Below are 15,730 nucleotides of genomic sequence, written 5' to 3'. Positions count from 1 at the left end.
AGGCTAGAAAACTTGGAAGCTTTCCAATCTGTTTTAAAACGTAAGGGATTCAATGTGCTAAGTTTAATCGTTGGAGTAATAATGCTCGAACAGGAACGTTCGAAGGTTGTTTCAAGTACCCGAGTACCTATAAAATATTGTTAGAATAGTCCCAGCTCCGCTTCGAACCGAACCATCGAATGGATTCTAGTTGCGGGCGTTTCGTCGACGAAATACGCGAGTAGGATTTCGTCGTGGTATTTCGTCCATTTCGCGCGAGTATGAACGAACGACACAGGAAATTGGAACGGTTCCGTATTCGAACGCGATCAGGCTAAAGCATCGTGAGTTAGAGAAGAACCGATGGAAACAAATGAAAAAGAAAAAAGACGAGTGACGCGTATCGAGGCGGCGGAAACGCGCGAAACGGTAATCGAAGTAAGTTTTGTAAAACGACGGCAAGATGAACGTTACGCGAGCTACTTATCGTAAGTACAACAGTATTAATCCCCGCTAACGATATAATATTAAAGTTACATTCATGAATTGGTCGCACCATACAAAATATTATTGCGTATTAATATTATTATTATTATTGGTAAACGATCGCCACTAATACCGTTATTATTATCGTATTGTCGCTATTACTGACATTACACGATTACGTTCAACGCGAGATGATTTATTGTATTCGAAACGTGGTCTGTGAGGACGTCAACGGCTTGCAATGGCAGACGTCGATGGAACGGTCGATTGCTTGCAAGCGAGTGCACGTGTGAGTGAACCGAGGAAAAGGGGACAGCCGTTTAGAACAACGTGGCCAAAAAAAGAAAAAAGAAAAAAAAAAGGAAAATTTGTGGCGAAAAGCGGGAAACGGGAGACAGCGTAGATAAGAAGTAATTTATAACGGTAGTATGGTAAGCAGAAAGGGAGAGTTTTAGCATATCAACGCGATAAATTTTACGGAGACATACGCGGCTATAGAAATATTTCGATAATGTATATGTATTTAGAAAGAGGTGAATCAAACGAGAGGGTTGATGCGGCTTACCGAGGCGTCGAAGACGAGAATGGGTCCGGTAATAATTATTTTTCAATAACCATGAGTACGAAAGAGAAAAGAAAAGAAATTGTAACTCACAACATTGAACACACCCCACGTGACAGGAACAAAAAATACGCGGTACGGTGGTCGATATTACGCGAATCGTTTCCATAAAATTATCGTTGAAGCTGTGATCGAAAATGGCGTCTCGGGACGTTCGTCTCCGTGGCCGCGGTAAGCAGCCGGTAAATAAAAAAAAAAAGAAAATTTTTAAGCGCACGCTAAAAAGAACGGTAACGGTGGTCGCGGTGTTACGAATGTTAAGAATTTTCACGGCCGACCGTACACAACGCTGTGGATCAAAGTTACGACGAATCGCGATGCGATTGGTTGATAGTTGACGCGTTCCGTTTCGAAATTCGTCCCGAGTGGCGAGGAGTTCAGCCGCTTCTACTAGCGATAGAGAATTGTTACGTTATAGAAGTCTATGAACGGAGAAAAATGGAAAAAAAAAACTAGGCAGAGGGCGAGAATGGTGTAGGAACGAGGGAAAGGGAGAGGAGTGAGAGAGAGAGAGAATGAGAGAGAGAGAAAGAGAGAGCAAGGATGTGAGATGAGAATTTGGAATAGCAACACGAACGAATGACATGTCAGTTTGGATTATTATTTTCCTAAGGAACGTGTAATATAAATATGTAATGTATATCAATATGACGAATTAACGGCATCATCGCGATCATGATCACGACGGTGGTCGACATTACTATTATTAGTATTATTATGGTTATCGATTATGATTATTATGGGATGATGATGATTATTATTATTATTATTATAACAAAAAAAAAAAAAAACTAATACATTACATAAAAGTAAAAATAATTATACTTAACACTTACGTCAGAAAGCTAGATACATACATTAAACAAAAGCAAGCGAGAACAAACAAACAATGGAAAAAAAAAAAAGATATAATATGAAATCACATACACACCGACACGAAGTCTGGTTGTCATGAACTAACGTCGTACATTTATATATCAAGATTAGAACACGGTGACATGTGTGAGAAGTAAGAGAGGAGAGAAAGGAAGAGAACAAGAGACCGAGTGAGAGTTAGAGCGAAAGAGAAAGTGAGAATGGAAGAGAGAATTTTTTAGCGTACTTCGAGAGAACCTACGTTTCGTTGAGGATCGTGATAAACAGTTTTCAGTGTCGTTGATGAAAGAAAAAGAAAAAAAAAAGAAGAATTTTCGTCGTCTTTCAATCGTTGACGCGTAAAATCTAAAGATTATACTCTGTACGGTTATGTAACATTTTCCAGAAGCATATCTTTCTTATCTTCTCCTCGGATGGAAGGGTCGTTTAAATGACAGAGTCCATGATATAACGATAGATCGAACAATAAGAATAGAATTTTCATTAAAAAAAAAAAAAGTTCTCACGAATCGTTAAACGAAGGAAGGTTCCTCGACGTTCGTATTTTCACGCCACAGACGTGTTCCCGTATTCGACGAATAGTTCTACTTTGTTCTTGGTTCGTTTCCTTTCGTTTATTCTTACGTTTGAACGAAAATAAAATACGCCGAGCCGAAAAGTTCTCTGTACGACGTACCTTATCCCATTTGGAACTCGCATACAGACTATATAATTAGCTATAACAGACATGGCCATTAGCAAAGAAAATGTACCATTGAGATAGTTTATCGTTGAGAAGAAACGGTAATCATTATAGGTATATTAACGACATTATTTATATTATTATGCATATTATAAAAATAATTGATAACAAATACTAATCCTAGGGTGAAGTATTTCGAGAAATGAAAAGGTTTGAGAATATTGCGGCCGCAGTGGCCCGAAGGCGGCGACGCGCCATTTTCGGATGAAGTGGCGTCACTGGCGAGTAAAAAGAAAAAGCGAGAAAAAAAAACAAAAAAAAAAAAAAAATATGAACAAACAAAGGAGATGCATAAACCGCCAATTACTTTAACTTCGACCGTACTATTATTTGTATATGCCGAACGATTATGCCGTTTTCAGCGCAACATATTTTGGCGATACTCTTTGGTGGTATAATTCATGGTAATCAATGTAGCGAGAAAGAGGGAGGGGGGGTGGGGGGGGGGGGCGGGCAAATGCGTCAACTGGAAATGGATAACGGGGGCAGAATGAAAGAAAAACAAATAAACGAACAAAATAAAAAGCAGAAGTTTCTATACTTTTTACGGAGATTGTTATAGATTAAGCGCACACTGATCAAGGCATTCGTCGCTCGGCAAAACATAATACAATTATTAATATAAAATTTATAACAGAAATAAAATAAATGAAGTTAATAAATATGTACACTGTATAATAAACATTATTTCCTATTAATAAATCACGGACTTTTTTATTCATCGTTGCTTACCAAATTCTCGTTTCAGATGCCTCGACACAAGATACTTATAATCGAGTAGTTTGCTATGTATCGTCAACGATTTCAATAGAAATTTATTATTGATATACAGATACCTCTTTTCCTCAAACCTGAACGATAGCTTTGCCGATATTTTTGCCCTGCAACATGCCAACAAACGCATCGAACGTATTCTCGAAGCCTCTCGTAACAGTTTCGCGGTAACGAAGTTTCCCTTCCCTTATCCACTGAAGATTTTTGCTCACGCCCTCCGACCAACGATCGTTCCAACGTGACACGATGAAACCCTCTACTTTTAACTGGTTGAACAAAATAGCCGGCTGAAGGAGGATCGTTTTCGGCAAAGACGAGGCGTCGTAATTGTACGAAGAAATGCTCCCGCATATAGCTACGCGACCGAAGGGTTTCATCTGATACATAACCGTGGTGGAAATTTCTCCCCCCACCTATAACGATAAGACGAACAAAATGCTAATTATAATTGCGTAATCGAAAACAAAAATTCGTATGTCTCGACAGGCTACTGCAACGTACATTGTCGAAATAACAATCGACTCCCTTTGGCGCAGCTTTCCTCAATGCGACTGCGATATTTTCTTTCTTGTAATTAATGGCGGAATCGAAACCAAGCTCGTTTACGAGCCATTTACACTTCTCGTCCGAGCCAGCGATACCTATGACATTCAGTCCAAGAACAGCCTTTCCTATTTGACCGACATGAGAACCGACAGCTCCCGCGGCTCCGCTCACGACAAGAGTTTCGCCCTGTTTTGGCTTACAAATCTCTAAAAGACCGAAGTATGCGGAATTTCTGAAATAAAATTTATTTAAACAATGTTTTAAAGCGTGCACGATGAATGAGAAACGAAGATACAAAGAAGACTGCGTAATGTATCATGTATAGCGCGGGCCACGGTATAGCGAGGTCGTAAACTCGAGGTGTCAAAGTTTGCACGTTTCAACAGAAATACGAGCAGCTAAGGGCCTTAGACCATACTCAGGCCCGTACGAAGAAGTGTTTTATCCAGTGTCGCCATTTTTAGAGCTATCGTAACAGGTAAAGGTCTTATTCGAATCTTTAACACTAGAACTATCGACAATTATAGTGTGTTTATTTGTACCAAAGAAATTAAAACGATAGATACACGAAGAAATATATAATGCAATGGAAATTTTTCAAAAATTCAGTCGAGTAAATTTTTTACAAGTTTTATTAGAAATTACGAATGGGTGATTTTGACTGGTTTGGTAGTTCTAGTGTTAACATCTTAATTTACCTGCTTATAATATATGCATGTAGACAATGAAGAAAGATAGTGCAGTTATGGACATAGAAAGACATTGAGAAAGGCACCCTCAAGCAAGATGTCATGTACGACCCTAAGTGCCTAAGAGAGTTTAGTTTACAACCTCGCTATATCGTGGCCCGGACTATACAATTTTTTACCCTGTCATTCCTAACATCCCTAAACACAATGACGGCGGTAAATCCCCTATATCAGGTAAGATAAGCGGCTTTTGCTCAACAAGGTTCGACTCAGAGAATCTCTGTGGATTAAGGACCGTGTGTGACCTCCATCCCATGTAGCCGACAACTCTTTTTCCAACCGGGAAACTCGAGTTCCTCGATTCGATGATTTTAGCCACTTGTGCACCGATCATCGTAGTACCTAATGGATATCTCTCGGTGTAAGGGCGCATGTACGGATCCACGGAAAGATATTCTGCCTGAACGAGGATCTCTAGAAATCATTTGAAACCGTTGGGGTATTAAATTCGAAGGAATAGACGATATTGTGGTAACAGTTACGTTGGATATTGAATAACATCGCAAAAATAGAACTTGTATACCTTCGTATTTGCAAGCGTAATAAAAATTTGCAATTTCAATGACTTCAGGCAATAAACGATAAACCGTATTATGTAATCGTACTGTTCCGCTGGTATGAAAGATATTAAATCATTCGTTCGGTTCATAAACATCACATTAATGTAAATATAATGCAATGCATAAAGACAAGATCGCGAATAACACCCATGACACGGATATCTTTTCTTGTAAATCCGAGAACATTGAACATTTTTAAATTATAACGATATAGTTTTGCTATGCTATGAAATACAGAATCACAGAGCAATGGTCAACCCTTGATTATGCTAGCTCGCGAAGGTTTGTTATACTATTAGAAACACACCCAACGAAATTTACCTCCATTTTGGAGAGATGGTAGCTCTTCCTCGACCAATTGCAAATCCGTTCGTTTCGGATCCTTTTGAAAATAGTTCACTAACACGAATTTCTTCGCCTTTCCCATCGTACTAACGATTATGCAAGAATCTGAATTATTTCTTGCAATTTTATACTCAATAATAATCAAGGTCGATAATTGTTGTTAATTGATAGTATTATAAATACGTGAAGGTGTAATGTACGACTCAATGACCTTAATAATAATTAAGGTCGATAATTACTATCGATATACCGTGAACTGATCCACCGTGCTGCAGCAAAATACGTTAAATAAACTGACAACGAGCACCGCAATATTCCATCTTATATCACTATCCTCCCTCTTTTTCGTCGGCAACTTTTTTCTACGGTTTTTCTGAGCTCTTTAATAGAGTGATATTCTACAATAAGATCGTTAATGAATCGTGCTACACGAACAGACTTTAGCACATTTTTATTTAGCCAACGAATAATGAATAACTATCAGATTTATAAATATTATAAATTATTGAGCAAAATCCCGACAACTGCCTATTTTTTAGTTTATTACTTCGATGTCGAAGATCCTAGATGGATAAGAGAACAGTAAAGGATCAGAGTGTTTTGTGTTAACACATTACCGACCGATAGCCTATTAATCGACTTTTTTACCGGCCAACACTTACCGACCGATAGCGTATTAATCAACTTTTTTACCGACCAACGCTTACCGACCGATAGCCGATTAATCAACCGCTACCGGTCGGTAAAGTGTTAAGAAAATGAATGATTATGTATAAGTTTTTTCTATACATCGAAACTATCCTTTAATAATCGGAGTTTTAGAAAAGGTAAACGACATTTATAGACTATGCATCTTATGGAAGATGGTGTTACTGTGAAATGGTAATGGTAAGGAAGCTCGCAAAGGATAGTATACCGACAGTGGATAATATAGCATCACAGACGAGATATACGAGTAGACCATTCAACACAGACGAGGTATACGAGTAGACCATTCACCATAGACAAAGTATACGAGTAGACCTTTCACCTTATGGATTTTCGTGACCCAATCTGACTGCCATACCGACCGGAAAATTCGGAGGTGATTTTAGCGTCCACTTCACATGTTGAGAAACTATTCACTGAATTAGTATTGATAGGCAAACAGTCGTAGTGTTGCGTAAAAACATGTGAGTTTACTATGGAAGAGATTAAAATTCATTTCTGAATCTGTTGGTAACGTTGCGAATGACACGAAAATGGTAATGGAATTTTGAGACCCCATAAAAATAGGCCGCAAAAATACATTGGATGAAGGATCTACTTTTATACCACATCTGTGACAATACTCTGGAATCTTTGATGAATCAATGAGAATCAAAACTAATCTGACGAAGAAGCTCTATATTTATGATGACCTATGCAAAGCGGATCGCAGCCAATTTGCTAATATTATTTAGATTTTAATTAATAATTGCATTACCCAGCTAAAAGTGATACATTATTAATTAAACGCTAAATAATATTACCCAGGTCTCACCACGTGGAGGTTGCTGCGAATGGAGACCCGCCCTAACCGAATCCCAACCACCCTCCATTAGTAAAAATCTTTCGTGACCAGCGATCGTTCGTCGAAAAAGCAATAAACGAAAGAGTTTTTTAAGAAAAAATTTGCCTCCAAATTCTCATCAACAAAACAGAAAAAATACATTGGGTGAAAGGTCTACTCGTATACCTCGTCCATGCTTTCACCAGAGACGGAACATACGAGTAGACCTTTCACCTTATGGATTTTCGCGGTCGAATCTGACTGCCATACCGACCTGAAAATTCGGAGCTGATTTTAGCGGCCTCTTCTCGTGTTTCTAGTCCTTTCAACACACTTGCTGAGTAGCAATTTTTGAAGGCCTAGAATTAGTTACTTGCTTTTATATTAAGAAAAGGGTAATAAAATACACTAAACTAAACCGTACGTAGTCAATTTTAGTTTTACTTTATGTACGAAACTTTGTACTTTCGATAATCGATCATTACGTCGCCCCCCGTAGGAAGAAGTTTCCGGTTCCGGTTAGGTCTCTTTCGGCGTTTCAGAGACTGGCAAGATGGTGAGTTTCAGTCTCTAATAATTGAAATCTTTATTTTTCACTTCAATCCCACATAACTTATAAAACATTTCAACTAAATATCATGCAACAGTTGTTCGTGTAATCGAATCTGAAAGTATTTTAGAATTTTACGAATGAATATAATTTAGGCATCATCGTTGTAACGGACAATTGTTACGATTTGCTGTCATGTTTACGAATTATGACTATATCGAATACTATCATAAATTCTTACCGTTTTTAGCCCTGAGCTTCTTAACTTTTTTCTACGCTATGTTATGGAAAAATGTCTTAAAATGAACGAAGAATAATTAATATATATTTTTGACATGTGTTAACCTCAATGTTCGCAAATTGACGCGGGATTTTTGGTTGATGATTAATACTTTTATTATGTCTTCCAGTCGCTCGTAATTCCAGAGAAGTTCCAGCACATTCTTCGTGTCATGGGCACGAATATTGACGGTAACAGGAAAGTTATGTTTGCTATGACAGCAATCAAAGGTGTCGGTCGTCGTTATGCTAATATTGTGTTAAAAAAAGCTGATATCGACTTGGACAAACGTGCTGGAGAATGCTCTGAGGAAGAAGTAAGAATTAATTTATAAATAATATTAGTCTTGCGTAGAATAGAACTATCGTAAAACATCTTACAGTGAATCTTCGATAATCTTAATTTAATTGTTTAATTTCTCATAACACTATATTTTATATAACTTTTCTTTAAGGTTGAGAAAATAGTAACTATAATGACCAATCCTAGGCAATACAAAATCCCCGATTGGTTCTTAAATAGACAAAAGGACATCATTGATGGCAAATATTCACAGGTATGTGCAATCATCAAATTACACTAAAAATTAACTAAATATTCTTCAATTTTGATTCATTAATAACTATATATTTGTATGTAGCACGACTTCACGACTATTCGTACGAAATTAATGTACCGATTAGTTGGTAGCTCGTGCAAAAGAAACTGCATACCAGATTGCTTGTTAATGTTATCAAATTAACTGACATTCTAAAAATTACGATATTAGTGTGCAACATGTGATTTCTTAAAATACAGTGTTAATATTTATTTCATACAGTTCCGAAACATTTAAAAAATTCTGTTCTATTTTAGCTTACCAGTTCCAACCTGGATTCTAAACTTCGTGAAGATTTGGAGCGTATGAAGAAAATTCGTGCACACAGAGGCTTGCGTCATTACTGGGGTCTTCGCGTGCGTGGTCAACACACAAAGACGACTGGTCGTCGTGGACGTACAGTGGGTGTATCGAAAAAGAAGTAATTTTATATTTCATTGCTTATCAATAAATTTATAAATCAAAATCCGTTGATAACTTTATTTCTCAAAATGAATTATTAATTCTATTTATTTTATAGTAGGTTTCAACATACAACGTCTATAATTATAATCTTTTTAGCAGCAATTAGCTTATAAAAAGAAACATTATATAAATTTTTTTTATATATATTTTTGCTGTAATAGCACAATTGACCATTTTTTTTTATATGCAACTTGCGGATTATTTTTTTTTTACAATAGTTTTTATTATTCACATATACTTAGAGGAAAAAGCAATAGATAGAGTATTGCTTTGTATTTATGTTTAAAAAAAGTAAGGGTAATCCAACCTATTGCACAGAATGGAACTAGTTTGAGATAGTGCAAAACGTTAAAATGTAATGGAATGTGCACTATAACATTAATATAATTTTCATTGACAAACAATTAACATTTCTAAATATGCTTTCGGCACTTTTCCTCGTTGATTTCCTCGTATACCCATAATGTAGTCTTCGTCGTTGGGTATTTCAAAGACAGTGATTACCTAAAATGTAGAGTTAAATTTTGTGAAATACTTTAAACGTATTAATAATCGATATATTTGCCTTTCAAATTGTAATTTACAAAGAACTAAAAATATCTAAAAATTGTCAAATTAAAAAAGCTGAAGTTAACTGACGAAGAAAGCTGAAAAGATATTTAAGGTTTTAAACAAATAAAATACATTCGACAAACGTAATGATATATTTATTTAGTACATGCAGAGTTTGAATAAATGTACATATGCGTTTGTTTATACATAATTTACTATATGCATAACAAAAATTCTTTATACCAAACAAATATACAGACGAATTAGAACAGACGTGTAATAAACAGCAAGAATAAATTTAACAAAAAAAAAATAGGAAAGCTAATGTACATACATAAAACTTAAAAACTAAATTACAAATATCATGCACGTTTCTTCGCAGAAGTATAATGCCAAGTTTATAAAAATGCAAATTCTGATATATAAAAGGACTAATTTTATTTGAGTATTATCTATAATCCCAACATATTTATACCTTTCTTTACTTTACAACATCTTGCAACAATTGTATGACATACGTATGTATAGAAATTTATTTACACTGCTGCCTTTTCAACAATCTATTCCTATTTTACATGTTACAAGAACGTGTCAATTTCAAACAGAACAATAGTATGGTATGAAAGTATACGAACACTACCGACGGCTTCTACATATTTTTCATAACGTTCACAACAAATTGGAAAACATTGCGCTGAATTAAACAGTCGTGATACGCAATTATTTTCATTGTGTGAAGCTACGTATTTCTAAGGAATGCACCATTAGCGCTTACTACTAATAGAACTCTAAGCTACGGATTTAAATTAAATAGAAAAAAAAATTAGCCAAATTACAAAATACGTCTCTCGAATAAATTGTCAAAAGTTTGATAACCAAAGAAGCATATAAATGGAACTTACTCTCAGTAATGGTTCATGCCATTTGTTCTGTTATGTTGCAAGCATGCCTCTGTTTATTTAAATTACAAATTTCGTTACCTCGTCTTGCATGACGCTTAATTCGTTAGAATCCCTCGCATCGTAATCGTATAGTACCCTTGCGCGTTCTTGACCATTTTCCGCTGGTACATTGGAGGTTGGTGGGGTAGTGGGGTGATAAGGACCCCCAGATAAGCTGGGTAGGGGTAAATTACAATTCGGATGAGTTTGGTAAACATGTTTTTAAAATTCAAGCAAATATGTCAACTTATAAGTAACTTTCGATGGAATTTTTTAAGTCTACTAATTACGATTCGAACTATATCGAGACTCCATGAATTTTGTTTTTCAAATAACTTCAGAGTTCGCGCGAATTTTTATTATTTGCAGCAAAGATATATACGATATACAATCATAAATATTACACTTAGCCGGAATGTTGTTAATCCTTGGATTATTATAACTCCAAGAGAAGAAGTACAATAAAGGTTTAACCAATCTTATTGGACTTCTTTTCTTGAAGTTGTAACAATCCAATGATTAACAATGTTTCGACCAAGCGCCCTCATATTTATAAACGGCAGTATATATAATGTATACGCTGAATATAACCTAAACTGGTTAAAAAATTATATGAACAAAAAAGTTGAGGCATAAGCAGTTTAGCAAGTTAGAAGAAACAATATTAAATTAGCATTTGTAAGACAAACGAGGAAAATGTTAGAGTAGATGCACACTGAAAAATTATTAACAGAAATCCCTTATTGTTGTAGAAACATAAACCAATATATTCTACACACTGCTCTTTAGTACATACTTCGGTAATACCAAACAATTTAATTTAAATTACCATGCATTAAAAATAAACACTGATCAACTACATAGCACGTTTGTTAAGTATTCAATTGAATACGTTTAATATTAATAGAGTAGTAAAGCTGTGCTCTTAATTATGTTATTTATATTACAAATATAAACTCTACCGGGACTAAAAATTTTCCCTCTTGCAAAATGTAACAACAGTTATTAAACATTTTGTAAACATAATTTATTAATTAATTGCTGATCGTTACAAATTAGACAGTGATATAACAGACTAAGAATTATTTAACAAGTCTATAGATCGTTGTATCAGTTAACAAGTACCTATACATCAGAGAGAAAAGTTTCTGTACCCTATGCTTCCCTTCGTTACTTTTATCGTAAATATAACTAATTATTGCCGTTAAATGAGATCGGTAGCTCCTAGGACTAAACTTTTGAAATGTCAGTATCAAAGGTAGCAGTAACATAAGTAGAACCAGCTAGTGGTGGATTTATAGACGAGTTTTGGGATTGTGTGGGTGAGGGGGTTAGCTCGATCACATCTTCGCTGTTGACTCGCAGCAAAGGACTCGGCTGACGCGCCCTGCAATCCCAATCATGCAAGCAAAGATAGAGAATAGAAAGAACACATTAGAGGACTAAACAAGAATAATAAGCATTGAGCTAGTAACGAGAAACAACGAGAAACAAAGATACCATTTTCATAGTGAAGCTCAAATATTTAGAAGAGAACACAGTTACTATTACGAAAATTAATAGTAAGAGACAACTACATACATCACTTTTGCACAAATAAGCAGAGGTCTAGAAAGTAATACTTTTCAACTATGTACAGATCGTGATGATCCTTGCGAATGAGTAATGGTTCTATGAGCTGCTTCTAAATGCTTTTATATGTCGTACATGACATAAGCATCCAATAGTTATTAAACATTACTCACTCGGATCACCAGAGAGTGGGATAGCTATACAAGGATAGTGCAGGACAATTAAAAAATACTTTCGATAAAAATGAACGTAGAAAATGAAATTCGTTGTCTTACCCGGCTAGTTCGCGCTGCAAGTCTTGCATCGTTGCGTGGCACTGAGCATAATGGCGCGCTTGTGCTTCGACAAACTCATGCAAGCAACGCAGATGGCCGGCCTGAGAACTTGACACTCCTTCCAGCAATAATTTTACAATCTCCGCCTGACGATCGAATTCTGACTGTGCTACCCTCAACTCCCTCTCTGCCTGAGTAGAGCAATACAGAATTTTATTCCTTGTTTCTAACTAAATATCGTCGTTTTAGTTTCCTTAAATGTATATTTCAAAAGGAAAGTCCTACAACCCTTATAAACGTTATTACGATAGAAACGTAGAACAAACGTTCGAATGATTTCATACTTGAGATACAATTAAAATACTGAATACATACATATATGTATTGTATGATAAAAGACGCGACAAATAACCTGACTAAAATAAAAATATTCTGTAATTGCACGACACTCGGATAAAACGTGTCAATATTATTAAGCATTCAATTACAGATGGAATAAAAATTAATAAGGTAGTTCGTCATTCATACTGATTGACTATGAGATAGATAAAAAATATTAAAATGGCATGATGTAATGAATTGAATAAATTTCAAAGCTTACGTCATCCATGGAACGTGTACACATATTAAGTGCATATTGCTATGAATTGAATAATTACACCTTTTTAAACGATATCATTTAGGATGGTACGTAAGTATGTATATACTTATCGGTCGAAGATACAAATAAAACAATTAGCTACGAATTTTGAGTTGTCAATGGTATCAGCTGCATTAATACCTGATCAAGTAACACTTCGGGTGATACGCCAGACTCCTATGAAATGCAGCAATGTACGGGACAAAGCACATAATAAACATATAGAGTACATAATAAATAAAATGATAAATGATAGAACTTACACTTTGCTGACCCAGCATGCTTCTCGCTTTTCTTGCTCTGTTCTTACACGCGTCTAGATCCAGCCTGAAAATAACATTTTAATTAAAACTAAACACTTAAATTTGAGGGAAAAACAGAATATATACCGCTTATTTTCCAATATTGCCATTTCTTTGCTAACAGTTTTCATCTCGCCTTCCAAAAATTTCCTTAGGGGCTGTATGTAACAATTAGCCGCAGTACCAATAAAGTCTCTTTCTATTTGTCCTAATTTCTGCTCGCATTGACCAACTTTTATTAATGCGCTACCTAAAATACAAAATACGAGAAAATAAGTAAAGGTCAGTTTACATTAATATTTTCAATGATATATCTAAAATAGGAAGTATGTATGTACCATAAGCAATTCCTGGACCAAAATTATTTCCAGCTTCTATCATGTCCATGCCCACATATTCTAAATTGGTCAACCTGTTAGGCTTCTTCTTATCTATTTTCTCATAGAAGAAATCTTCAATTCTATTGCCTGCAAACGAACATATCGTACAATAAATGCTTAGAAAAACCTTTTAAATTTATCACGCTGTCTTAAAATTTATATTTGAATAATTTTGTCACCTGGATTTGGAGTAAGTACAGACTCCATATTTCTAAGAATCTTTTCAGTCCATGTTTTAGTTGAGTTAGCCCTTTCTGAAAGATACTCTAAGTGTGCATCTAATTCTGTTTTCTCCGATGTTCCTAATGTTTCTTCCGTTAACTATAGAGAACAATTGAGTATTACATGATTTTTCTATTTTAATAGATAAAAATATAAAATTTCACTTCATGAATATATTAGGTTGATCAAAAAGTACTGTTGGAATTTTCAGTAAGAAACAGTAGTTACTTTTTTAAATATAGGAATATTGATTCACGACACGAAACTTTTTAAACCATCTTTGTTATTCTTCGTTTAAGAATATGGTTTCCAAAAGTAACAATTACTGAAACCTCACCTTTCAGAATATGTATAGATTTTGTACGTACCAGCCAACCTAAATACTTCGTTACTAACATGGAAAATATTATATTCTTTTTAATGATTTTAGTTTTCTACGTTTAATATAAAAATAACAAACAAGATCTTTCAGTTTTATGTCAAAAATGCATCAATATTTTTAAATACTAGAATATTGATCTGTGAATAAAGGAGGACAGAAGTCTTAGTCATTCCAACTTATTTGATATGTTCTGAGTCATCGAATGATTAATTATTTAGCTCACAGACGTTATACACGTTCAAGAGAAATCCATATAACAATCAAAACTTGTTAATCTCAAGTGATACTACCTAACAACAATGCGAATGCAAAACAGCAGAGTATAGTACACAATTATCGAAATTCGATATATTTACTAACCTTAGCTTTCAATAATTAAGTTTGAACTACAGAGAAAAGTGTACACGTTATATTTAGCAAACAGAATGCATTATAAAGTGCGCGATTTCGTAAAAGTAGAATGTAAGAGGAACAGTCAGGTAGCGGTTATTGTATTTAAAATTTTCTCCTCGTTGGAAAAGAATACAAAATGTCAGAAATGACAGCGTTCAATTACGACTAACTTAACGGGAATGCTTTCGTATCAATAACAATTTGTTAAATTATTGTAGCGGGCATTTCTCACCTGCACAACTCTGCTGAGCGCGGCACCAGCATCTTTTACCAATTTCTTAACATTGAAATCCATTTTTACGTCCGTTTCGATACAAATCTTCTACGATCAACCCCTGCCTGTCTTTATTTTCTATCGACCACTAACTCCGAGTACCTCCGTAAAGAGGCGCTCCACGATGTGACCAGATTTCGCGTAACTGAGCGCATAGACGGCGACACTAGTAACGACGAACTACCTTAGCGTCTAACGGAGTGGTGGGGGAAGCCGACATGACCAGGTCATGATGACCTACCGCACGAGCCATGTCTACCTAAGTACCTACTTAAGTACGCGAGCTCGATACTTTGAGTAACTTTGAGAAATCGAGAAAGAAGGCGAGCGTGAGCCTTTCCTTCTTGCTCTTGAACAGCTAAAGTCCGACGTCCAATCTCGCGTCAATAACATGCAACGATACAACTTCGAATCTCGACTGCCTAAACATTTTTACGTTCTGATCTATACATATAGGCACACATTAAGCAAAGTACCATAATAAAATTGGAGGAATTTCTTTTTAATGATCAGATTTGAATTATCGAAAGAAAGAAATTTTTTTGCATTATTCCTATGAACGAGCACATGGCTCGTGCGGTAGGTCATCATGACCTGGTCATGTCGGCTTTCCCCACCATTCTGTTAGACGCTAAGGAAATTCGTCGTTACTAGAGTCACCGTCGATGCGCTCAATGTCAATTATGGCAAATCT

General features: G+C 35.5%; 3 protein-coding genes across 6 annotated transcripts; 1 reads left to right on the top strand and 2 right to left on the bottom strand.

Moving 5' to 3' along the window:
• Positions 1-2,310: 2,310 nt before the first annotated feature.
• Positions 2,311-5,959, bottom strand: LOC122405237 (prostaglandin reductase 1-like). The gene is made up of 5 exons (XM_043409821.1): positions 5,656-5,959; positions 4,894-5,188; positions 3,981-4,257; positions 3,542-3,892; positions 2,311-2,322 (listed from the first exon to the last, which is right to left on the bottom strand). The coding sequence occupies exons 1-4, from the start codon at positions 5,759-5,761 to the stop codon at positions 3,551-3,553; spliced, it is 1,020 nt and encodes a 339-aa protein (XP_043265756.1). The 5' UTR covers positions 5,762-5,959; the 3' UTR covers positions 2,311-2,322; positions 3,542-3,550.
• A 1,744-nt stretch (positions 5,960-7,703) lies between these two features.
• Positions 7,704-9,104, top strand: LOC122405547 (40S ribosomal protein S18). The gene is made up of 4 exons (XM_043410411.1): positions 7,704-7,766; positions 8,171-8,356; positions 8,495-8,596; positions 8,896-9,104. Exons 1-4 carry the CDS (start codon positions 7,764-7,766, stop codon positions 9,061-9,063), a joined length of 459 nt encoding a protein of 152 aa, XP_043266346.1. The 5' UTR covers positions 7,704-7,763; the 3' UTR covers positions 9,064-9,104.
• A 159-nt stretch (positions 9,105-9,263) lies between these two features.
• LOC122405546 (endophilin-B1) lies at positions 9,264-15,161 on the bottom strand. Of its 4 annotated transcripts, XM_043410410.1 has the most exons (10): positions 14,995-15,133; positions 14,730-14,755; positions 13,945-14,086; positions 13,724-13,852; positions 13,473-13,635; positions 13,347-13,410; positions 13,225-13,260; positions 12,444-12,634; positions 10,636-10,771; positions 9,264-9,607 (listed from the first exon to the last, which is right to left on the bottom strand). In XM_043410410.1, exons 3-10 carry the CDS (start codon positions 13,970-13,972, stop codon positions 9,494-9,496), a joined length of 861 nt encoding a protein of 286 aa, XP_043266345.1. In that variant the 5' UTR covers positions 13,973-14,086; positions 14,730-14,755; positions 14,995-15,133; the 3' UTR covers positions 9,264-9,493. The 4 variants fall into 4 exon arrangements, with proteins under 4 accessions (XP_043266345.1, XP_043266343.1, XP_043266344.1 ...); XM_043410408.1 differs by lacking the exon at positions 14,730-14,755 and having other exon boundaries at positions 9,268-9,607; positions 14,995-15,161; XM_043410409.1 differs by lacking the exons at positions 13,225-13,260; positions 14,730-14,755 and having other exon boundaries at positions 9,271-9,607; positions 14,995-15,161.
• Positions 15,162-15,730: the final 569 nt, after the last annotated feature.

This window comes from Colletes gigas, unplaced genomic scaffold, assembly GCF_013123115.1.
Source record: "Colletes gigas isolate AHSC1104 unplaced genomic scaffold, ASM1312311v1 Colletes_gigas_Sc00004, whole genome shotgun sequence".
Classification (NCBI taxonomy): domain Eukaryota; kingdom Metazoa; phylum Arthropoda; class Insecta; order Hymenoptera; family Colletidae; genus Colletes; species Colletes gigas.
The sequence above is the reverse complement of the archived record's forward strand: the minus strand, read 5'-3'. Positions and strand labels throughout refer to the sequence as shown.

Coding starts and splice junctions, on each gene's coding strand:
- LOC122405237 (XM_043409821.1), bottom strand. CDS start 5,761: ATGGGAAAGGCGAAGAAATTCGTGTTAGTGAACTATTTTCAAAAGGAT. Junction 4,258..4,893: donor GGGATGTTAGGAATGACAGG/GTAAAAAATTGT, acceptor ATTTTATTTCAG/AAATTCCGCATACTTCGGTC. Junction 3,893..3,980: donor TCGATTGTTATTTCGACAAT/GTACGTTGCAGT, acceptor TTATCGTTATAG/GTGGGGGGAGAAATTTCCAC.
- LOC122405547 (XM_043410411.1), top strand. Junction 8,357..8,494: donor GAGAATGCTCTGAGGAAGAA/GTAAGAATTAAT, acceptor CTTTTCTTTAAG/GTTGAGAAAATAGTAACTAT. Junction 8,597..8,895: donor TTGATGGCAAATATTCACAG/GTATGTGCAATC, acceptor GTTCTATTTTAG/CTTACCAGTTCCAACCTGGA.
- LOC122405546 (XM_043410408.1), bottom strand. CDS start 15,057: ATGGATTTCAATGTTAAGAAATTGGTAAAAGATGCTGGTGCCGCGCTC. Junction 13,411..13,472: donor GCAATATTGGAAAATAAGCG/GTATATATTCTG, acceptor TGTTATTTTCAG/GCTGGATCTAGACGCGTGTA. Junction 12,635..13,224: donor CCGAAGTGTTACTTGATCAG/GTATTAATGCAG, acceptor TGCTCTACTCAG/GCAGAGAGGGAGTTGAGGGT.